Genomic DNA, 10,595 nt, shown 5'->3' with positions numbered 1-10,595 from the left:
ATCAGCAGTACCAGCAGGCTATCATAGAAGCATGAGTCAATATCAGTCAAACCAATGCATTACTTGAGATTAAGTAATTGCAAGCAATGTATTTGAACAAAGGGACGTAACTCCATTAATTTGGGAGTCAACTCCATTTTATATTATCAATAATTCATGTTCCTCCATGAACGCATTATTTGTGCCAAGTCTCATTGAAATTGTTGAAGTACATGCTCTTCAATTCATGTTCATATTCATATTCGTTTTGCCTAAAAACAGATGGACATATAGATGCATCGACAGATCGTCAACCAAACTGCCTTATAACCTCTCGTCCATACTATACAAGCATTGGCCGTGTGGTAGGGACACACAATTCACAAGGGCCAAGCTCGAGTGGAACATGATATAAAGAGAGAAAACAAATAATCACTCCGCACTAATGCAAGAGGGACAAGAGAAATAAATGTTTTTATTATATTAATATAGAACAATAACGCAACAGTGAAGATGATCCGGCTTTCGCAACATTTTTGTCGTCTATTTCATCAACTCGGAACTAAGATGTGAAACTTTAGCTGATATTTCTAGAGTCGCTACACATACTGAAAGTATGCCGGGAGATACACAGGCAGCTAAAAACAAACTGTGTTTTACCTCCCCGTCATGTGGTCAATAGAATTAAATGAGACATGCTGTTACAGGGCTTCAAATTGAAAATTGACTAACATTTCAAAAACCTTTTCAATTTGAAGCCCTGTCAATTTGATACCCTCTTTCACAAAAAAATATTTTTATAAAGTCTGAAGAGAAAAGCATACCTCTTGGGTCTTAAATGAAGACAAAAATAATGAAATAAAAATCAGTTTTCTTAGTGTATAAAATTTGCAGGGCTAGCCCAGGATTTGAACCCTTGGCTTCAGATTGTTAACCTATCACGTATGATCTGCATATGATCATTGGAACTCTCCTGCCCCAACTGTGCTGCAGTTATATATCCAAAACAAAATCAAGGAGACATTGATGTATATATATAGCAGAACTTTAAACATACATTTTCTTTTATATTTATTAGTTCAAAAGATAAAGAAAACCACTCAGTCTTAGAAATTGGAATGAACACACCACAGACAATAGGTCTATGCGATTTAAGGATGTATACAGACGTACTGAACATTAGAAAGTACGCGTGCCAATAAACCATGTTAGCCCCACCTCTCAGCCCCTCTATTTGTGTAGTTTTAAGTTCCACTTCCTCACAATGCGTCAAAGCAAATATGGACGATATCCTTCTCAACTAATTGTTGCCCCTACCCTCAGCCCCCTGGGTGTTCAACGTCACTATTTGTACAATTGTGAATCCTCACAACCTCCGAATACTAATGTTGTCATTTTTCAATTCCAATCAATAAATTCATTAATCGCCACATTGATCTGTATCCTAGATTTAAATATCCTTCTTTGCTCAATGTTAATATTTTCTGCAAGACGACATTCAAAGGATGCATGTGTCTATTTATAGAGCTCATTGAAGTGAAACAGATAGACTTAGAACTTTTAAACATTTGAACATATAGTTGTCCTTGTTAAGAAATATGATAGGACATTTATGTTGTCGTACCGTACCTTTTCCCGGATTCTTTTTCATTTTGTTTTTCCAATAATTCAATTGGCTTTATGAACAATATTTAAAAGGTAGGCAGATGAAATTTGTTCAAGATGAATAAAACTGTATAATAATTGATTGTGAAAACATACTATTCATTTTATTGCAAAATAAAAAATGCTGCATCATATATATAAAAAGTGTTCCATTTTTGGTACCGTTCCATTTTGGGTACCCTCACCCTACCCTAAAAAGTGCCTAACTAAATAATCCACATGTGCGTCATTTCCTGTATGTGGTAAAGTCATAACATAATGGAGGTTACATATCACATCCAGTGACTGAAAGAAACAATTACGCGATCAATAGTCTTGAATGTGTTCATATCTTTCCATATTTGTCATTGAAATGAATGAAGACATCGTCTCTAGTATGAAATAGTAATGTTTTCCTTTTTAACAGCATATCCATATATGTGCTTGGTTTATAAACGTGTTACAAAGATGGCGGGGGATTAACCCGATATGTTTAAATCATTAAGTGGTAATTTCGAGATTGAAGTGATTTTTGTTTGTGTTGTTAAAAGTCGCTTTGATAGGCTAGATTTGTTTGAATGTGAATTTCACACCTGAACAAGTTGTTCTATATACACGGATTTACGTTTAGCATTCAAACATGTTGTATTCCGATATGTCGATATGCTTAGTGCAATCGATCAGACGCATGAAAGTAAAGAAGACATCGATTTCAGTGTCGTATCGAATCTGACTTTAAAACTTGTTTTGTTAACTTCTGTCCGGTAGGTCTGTCCGCTTTTAATTGTGTTTGTATTTACTTTGCATTCAAATTCATAATTTATCAAAACGACTTCACAATCAAACTGAATTAAAGTGTTTATTTTGCTTACAACCAATCTAACGATGTACTTTTTTAAGATTTGAATATCATTTGTATTCGTAGTGATCATGCCGCTTTGTACAATATTTAGCAGTATTTCGTGAACACTTTTTTCCGCAATGCTTTTTTGCATCCTCTTGTGTGTTACTGTTTATCAGTATTTAACGGTGTCTGATTGTATAGGACTTTGAAACTTAAGAAGTATGATGAACAAAATAGTCAAGCGAAACTACATGTGATGTTATATTCACTTAACGTTTAGTACATTGGGAAATATTCTACGATACCTAAACACCTTTAAAATCGCCCTGAGAAAGTTTAATATAATCATTTTCGTCCTGTATTGGTAGGAAATCATCTTTAATATCCAGGGAAAACATTGTGTTTTCGTAACTGTTTGTCATACAATTGTCTTTAACTCGGAGGCCGGGAACAGCACAAAATTCGTTTGGGAGTACATATGAGGAGTCGTCCTCAATAGACGTTACTTGTTCCTCCGTAACCTGACCGTTGCCCGCCCCCCGAACGATCATGGTGTACTGGCTTTCACTGGAGTTTGCGCTCTGGAGCTTCTCATAATGTGAGCCAGTAAGGGTGATGACGTCAGAGTCGATGTCGGTTATATCCTCAAACTTTTCACTCTCGTAGTTCACCTTAATGTTTTCAACGACGGACTGTCTCCTTTGTCTGAGGTCACCAAAAGAGTGCGAAAGAAGAATAAAAGAGCTATCAGTTAGTGAAAACATGTACTCAGTTTAGCGTTTGTTTCACGATTTGTACTTTTATAACAATTTGTGAAATCGACGCTTATTAGTCAAATATATACAATGTTTACCGATACAAACGGTTAAATATTAGTCAAACTTATATACCCATTTATACATTCATGGTTAAATATTTGTCAAAGACATATACCATTCATACATGTACATTGATGGTTAACTACGTGTGCTAGTCAAAGTCGTATACTCATACAATAATTCATGGGTAAATATTAGTGAAAGTCATATACCCATTGTTAAATATAAATTACATTCATACATACTAACATACATACATTCATGCATACATACAGTACAAAGGGTAATATGCAAAGTGCGATCAGTATTCTGTGTTCGATGCAGACTGCAAACGGAGGCGATTTATGTCAACCATGATCATAATGATACTTCTTACCTTCTTTTAAAGTAGAATGCTGCTGCCACCATGACAACTACGGTAATGACAGAACAAACAGCTCCGACAACGATACCTATGAAAAGAGACGACAGTCAACCTAGTATCTGTCAGAAATTTTAACAAACACTTCAATTTTATTCCACAATCCAGTATCAATACCATTGCGTATGATATGTTTATAGGGTGATTTAAGTTTATCAATAGAACTCTGAGCTGAAAGTTAGATTTGAAATTGTTTCGATTTTTCCCCGGAACAAATTTCGCGCATGGACAAATACAGTGAACACCGTAAATCCGACCTTGTCCTCCACGAGGGAGTTATTTTATGAAAGTTAATTCGAACTTTTCTCTTTGCTCATTTTGTGAAGAATCCAGGCGTGAATGTATTTGTTGATTGTATGGGAATCTGACAGCAGTCGGTAGATTCTATAACAGCATCGTTATTTGACATGTCGTCAGAAAATGAGGAACCGTGGATGCGAGACGCGTGAAACTGATAGCGTTTGAAGTGAGTGATCTTGCGACGGAGCACAGGTTCGTTACACATGTCTGAAATGTTTATGTGTGCTGTGACTCATATCAGTAGGGCTGTAACATATGTGTCAGTAGGTCTATAGAATATGTGTATTTCAGACATTTGTAACGAACCCCTGTTGATCAGTGCAGTGTAACAGACGATATTTCTGATAAATTGCATGAGCGTTAAAATTGTTTCCATTGCCGGCATTGTTGATTTCAACCGATGTGCATTTTGTACGATATTGCAGACCTTGTTCTTGTTTTCGTTGTAATAAAAGTGTTTTTTATTTTATTTTTTATTTTGCACATAAATTTACAATGACATTGTCAAATCTCACAATGCCCCACGATATTTCAGCAGTCGTCATGTTTATTTTTATTGGATATTGTAGTTCCGGTCAGTGTTGTATTAATACGCTAAGAATTGTGTCTCGTGATGCATGGTAATTAAAGTCCCATCAACGACACAGCTTTCAAAGAGGCTAAATAGTGACAATGCCATGCAAATGTAAATATTATGAATTTGCAAAAGTTTAGTCATCGATTAAACATGCATTATATCGTAAACATTAGAAAAAATAGAATAAAATCTGCGCTCGCTTTCTCCGAAATCAGTTAGTACACGTCTGTTATGCCACGGGTTCTCATCCGTAGCACGATTTTTCACCAGGTGAAAAATCGTGCCGTTATACACGTCTGAAACAGCTACCGGCTTCAACATCGACATCCAACACCAACTACTCCAACTATACTGTTAACAGTTATGTCGTTAAACACATGGATGTATACAGTTATGTTTCAAACAAGTACAGTTGTATACGGCACATCTTATTTGCTATTATATATATAATTAACGGCCTGAGTTATCATTTTGAAAAAAAACACATCATTGCTGTTAACTCTGCACTATGGTGGCATATTTCTGCCATCCACTTGCGACTTACGAGTTACGTATGTCGACATAATTATTGAAAGATGTCGACATAATCTGAGAATATGTCGACATAATCTGAGAAGATGTCGACATAACTTTTAAATTATGTCGACATATTATCACATTTGCCGAGATAATTTTGCCGAGATAATTATCTCGTAAGTGGGTAACTCGGCTTTTTATCGTGTTAATGCTCGGGTGTGACATCGACTTACGACTTGCCACTTACGACTTATTTATGTAAAATCCCTCTTTGATTGATAAACTCTGTACATCATAGTAACCTACTGTAATATCCATATCTTTGATTTCCCATATTTACATTGATTTTACCAAGTTACTCACCAGTATAGTCACCACTGTTCAGTCACCATCAGCCCACCTTCGCGGTCCTCGTGCACAAGCCTCGTTTTGGTAAGTCGGCAATAATCTACTAGGATGTCGACATAAATAAGTCGTAAGTGGCAAGTCGTAAGTGGCAAGTCGATGTCACACCCGAGCATTAACACGATAAAAAGCCGAGTTACCCACTTACGAGATAATTATCTCGGCAAAATTATCTCGGCAAATGTGATAATATGTCGACATAATTTAAAAGTTATGTCGACATCTTCTCAGATTATGTCGACATATTCTCAGATTATGTCGACATCTTTCAATAATTATGTCGACATACGTAACTCGTAAGTCGCAAGTGGATGGCAGAAATATGCCACCATAGCATACTGCACTGTCCTTGGCTTTAAGGATACAATTCGTCATACCTGCTATTTTCTCCGGGGAGGAATGAGACTGCTCGCCCTGGCTCACTTCTGTGTGCAAACTGTAGAAGACAGAAAAACCTAAATATGTAGCTCTGTAACTAAACACCTAGCTCTGGTACAGTCTTTTTGCCTCTAGGTATACATTTTATTTTTTTAGCGTCGTATTTCAAAGGCGACTCTTCAATTCAAATATCATTAGCTTTAGGGTGGGGATATCAACATTTCCAAATTCTAGCCAATTTTTGCCATCCCCGCTTTCCCCATTCATCTACAGAGGGCTATGCATCTTCTTTTTAGGAAACGACGGACGACAGACGCTGCCCCTTCGGACCAGGTGAGCTTAGTATATGGCGTGGCGTCTGTCATCCAACGTCCGTCCGTCAACTGTTCCTTTAAAACACTCCTTGTCCTGAAGCAACCAGTAGATTTTGACCAAATTTGGTCTGGAGCACCCTTAGTCCAAGGGCATTCAAATTTGTATAAACAGTGGTTGTGGCCCTTTCTGGAGGCAGAAAGCGGGGCCCAATGGGGGAAATAAAGGTAAAACCTTTCAAATCCTTCTTCTACTGTAGGGATAAAGGGATTTTATCGAAATTAAGTCTAGAGCATCTGTTGGTCAAGGGGATTACATTTTGTATAAATAGTGGGTGTGCCTAGTTCTAGAGCATCCTTCTTGCATGGGGACTTAATTTTATATAAACGGTTTGTGTGGCTCCCCTGGGGGAAGAGGGGTTGGCCCAATACAATGTAGGGAAAATAAAGGTAAATTCTTGAAATGCCTTCTTCTACCGTAGGGACAAAGGGATTTTATCCTAATTTAGTCTGGACTATTCTTGGGCCAAGGAGACTAACTTATGTATAGATTGTAGGTGTGGCCCCCTGGGGACAGAGGGGTGGATCCAAATAGGGGAAATAGAGGTAAATCCGTTGACATTCTTCTCCTTATTTGTTCTTGAACAGCCTTGGACTAAGATGACTCAATTTTGTATAAACGATGGGTGTGGCCCTTTCGGGTGCAGAGGGGTGGGGCTCAAAAGGGTAACTAGAGGTTTAAATCTTTAAAATCCTTCTCCTTCTGTACCATTGGAGGGATTTTATCCACATTTGACCTGGAGTATCCTTAAGCAAAGGGGACTAATATTTTTATAAACGAAGGATGTCTCTGGGTGCAGAGTTGCGGGGCCCAATAGGGGAATTTGAGGTTTAAATCTTTAAAATCCTTTTTCTTCTGAACCATTGGAAGTATTTTATGTAATATAAAAAATCCCATAGTTGCTTTATTATCAAGGTGAGCGATGCAGGCTCTATGGGCCTCTTGTTAAATTTTAGAATCAACACTAATGATCAACACTAATGATTAACCTTCCAGATGAGAAGCTGCTTACATCCAGACTATAACTAGTGTTTGCAAGGTATGTACTGTTTTATGACGTGACCTAAAGTCTTCAACTGTCTGAGTTGTGGCGTGCAAGAAAGAAAATAGACAAATAGCCATAACTATTAGTAAGGGATCACGGACCCTCAATTTCGTGCTTCAAGCCTTAGGTTATGTAGGTAACTTTTCGTCCGGTCATGATGTATGTAGGATTCTGCCCCAAAGTTATAGGAGCTTATGATCTGTACAAAGGACCATAGCTCTGCAAGTAAGGGGTCAATTGTCCTATATAGTATGTGGCACTCCATCATACCAGGCGAGTTTGTTTATTGTTATGTGGTTCTAATAAAAAAAAAAACTGTAGGTGTTATGATGCAAATAATAATAATAATAATTCGAGGTTCTTATATACCGCTGTATCACAATCTAGTTCTTAGGTGGTCTCAAAGTGGTTCACAAATTATTGTCCACGGTTATAGGGCCTTTGCAACCAGCCAATACATTTTAAACTCCATGGGGCTGCCATTTTGGCGCTAACAGCTAGCATTCAACAATTCTAGCACTGCCCAACCACGTACTCATTTACAACTGAGTAGCCTGGAACAAGCGGAGTAAAATATCTTGCTCAAAGATACAACACAGTGCCGTGCCGTGACTCGAACCCGCAACCCTTCGGTCACAAGCCCGGCGTCCTACCATTAGACTGCCATGCCTCCACAAACAAAGACAGATCAACGTCGGATCGTAAAGAGGTATGGCGGAAAACTGCCCGTATTTCCCTAAGTCGGCATTTATGAAAACGGGAAAACAAACAAAGGAATAAAACATTTCGTGTATCAAAAATGCATACAAAAGATATAGAACCAATTGAATATGATTTTTTTAAACTGCTGAGAAATTAGGTATTGCTAGTATGATACTGCAAATATAGCCATATACACTATATCTATGAAAGTGATGGGGTTTCCCGGACTTATACTTTCAACACTTTTCCATCCGAGGACCAACTTTTGAATAAACTTTTTGTGACCGTGATGTAATATGCAAAAACAAATCGTATTACGGAAAAGTGGTCCTCCTTTGGGAAAGTGCTCAAATAATGAAAAACAGAGTTGATCAAGTTTCTCTAAACTGCGACAGGTGTTTCTCGGGTTAAATCAGTTTGTAATTGCGAATATCTACATGTGTAACGCAGTTTACTTGTGACTTTAAAAATAAACGGTGCAGGTTCGAATCCTCCCTCAGTATTTTTTTTTTTTTTTTTTTTTTTTTTTAAATAGTTAGGCCTGTGATAATTTTCCTTAATAAAGCAAAATTTTGTTTTTCAAATCGATGGAAAATTTTGTTTATTTTTTAATAACATACCTATTAATTTATAAGTTTTGTTAGTAATAATTTCGTTACTATTTAGTTCTATCGAAGCATGTCAACAAATCCCTGTACACGTGTACAGTACAGCTACGCTTTGTAGGTAAGACACAATTTTGATGAAATTTATGAACTGTTTGACCCCACAACTGGCAAACTAATTATATCTAGTGATCAAACACCAACAAATAATGCCGAGATACCAAATATGTGGGATTTGTTGCGTCAGAATAAAAAAAAGGCCAAGCAAGAAAAATGAATTGTTGTTATCGGAAATATTTTACCGAAAATGCGGGAAAACTTATCAGCGTGGACAGCCTCATATGCTTAAAATGTAGGAAGACTGCAACACAAAATAAGGAGTGCTATACACATGTAAGACATCCAGTTCCAAAATCATATGCAATTTTGCCATTCCAAGGTGCACGAGGAACCAAATCAAGATGTGTGTTTTGCAAGAAAACGGGTAATGGCATGACAAATGTTCCGTCAGAGGCAAGTTTGTAGGTCTTTGTCAGTCATGGCGTTTTGATTCCCCAGGGAACACGATGCTGCAAGTCACACCTACATTGCCAAAAACTTAAACAGGGGGTAACAGTAGATATGACGGCATTGAAATCTAATTCAAAGGTGACCACAGATGAATTAACCGTTCTTCTTACTGGACTCCGTAATGTTGCGGTAAACACCAACAAAATTGATTTTGACAACATGAATATGACAGATGATCAATTACAGTATACAACTGGGTTGAATAGAGAGCAGTTTGATGACATATGTTCCATAGTGAAGTCAATGAAGAAATCCAAATCGCGCACACCACGACAGGCAGTTGGAATGTCCCTGATGAAGTTGCGTATAGGAGTGTCCGATAGGTAAAATTATAATTAATATTATTATTATTACAAGCTAACCGGTAATAAGATTTATATATATATATATATTAAATGCCGCCGTGACTATTCTCCATAATTATGTTTATTGAAGATTTAAAAGAAACTGTGGTTAGGTATACATGTAGCAAACACTAGTGAAAGCAAGTGTTTGTTTTTTTATAAAAAGCAATGGATAAAGTCTTGAGTGTAATCAGCCCAACAGAACTCAAAATATAAGTAGTGCATTTTATAAACTGATTCTCTATTCATATAGTAACAGTGATAGAGACCTAACACCCGGGCTTGGAAAGTTATCCCAAGCAGGCACTTCTTTGAGAAAGCACTGTATAAAGTCAAGAGTGTAATCAGCCGAAGAGAAATCAAGATATTGTGCATTAGTGCATTAAACAGTTTTTCTATTTTAGTGACCCATTGACCTTTGACCACTGGACCTGAAAAGTTATCCCAAGCAGGCACGTTCTTCCAGGAAGGACTAGATAAAATCTGAGTGTAATCAGTCCAACAGAATTCGAAATACAGTGCACAAACTGATGTTTTATTTATAATAAGTGACCTTGACCTTTGATATCAAAGGCTGAAAAGCTATCCAAAAGGTTTAGCAAACATTTTATTACACTGCATAAAGTCCATGTATGCACACACACAAGGTTCTACACTTAAAGTTGATCAGTTGACTTTAATATTCATATGTTTCTTCTGTATGTTATTACTATCTCCATAACATATTGGATGAAGTTGCTAAGTGTTTAAATTGAATCAGTCGATGATTTTCTATATATAGCAACAGTGACCTTTGCCTTGACCTTGGAACCCTGAAACACAACAATGTCCGAAGTATACCTTTGCATAAAGTTTGACCAAAATCCATGAACGAATGAAGTTGTTAAGTGTTTAAATTGAATCAGTTGTTGATTCTATATATAGCAACAGTGACATTGGCCTGACCTTGGAACCCTGAAACACAAGGGTATACCCATATTTGACCTATGTATAAAGTTTGACCAAAATCCGTGAAAGAATGAAGTTGCTAAGTGTTTACATTGAATCGAGACGGGACGGGATGATTTTCTATATA

At 37.0% G+C, this 10,595-nt stretch overlaps 1 protein-coding gene across 1 annotated transcript in view; it reads right to left on the bottom strand.

Moving 5' to 3' along the window:
* Positions 1 to 444: 444 nt before the first annotated feature.
* Positions 445 to 10,595, bottom strand: part of LOC110450674 (cell wall integrity and stress response component 1-like) — a 38,979-nt gene continuing 28,828 nt past the window's right edge. Inside the window, exons 3-5 of the mRNA XM_021498299.1 lie at positions 5,882 to 5,940; positions 3,662 to 3,737; positions 445 to 3,172 (exon numbers count right to left, since the gene is read on the bottom strand). Coding sequence (XP_021353974.1) covers positions 2,773 to 3,172; positions 3,662 to 3,737; positions 5,882 to 5,940 — 535 coding nt within the window. The 3' untranslated portion in view covers positions 445 to 2,772. The remainder of the gene's footprint in view (positions 3,173 to 3,661; positions 3,738 to 5,881; positions 5,941 to 10,595) is intronic.

The sequence above is a fragment of the Mizuhopecten yessoensis genome, unplaced genomic scaffold (assembly GCF_002113885.1).
Source record: "Mizuhopecten yessoensis strain PY_sf001 unplaced genomic scaffold, ASM211388v2 scaffold5413, whole genome shotgun sequence".
In the NCBI taxonomy this organism is placed as follows: domain Eukaryota; kingdom Metazoa; phylum Mollusca; class Bivalvia; order Pectinida; family Pectinidae; genus Mizuhopecten; species Mizuhopecten yessoensis.
Note: the sequence above shows the minus strand (reverse complement) of the source record. Positions and strands in the feature narration are given on the sequence as shown.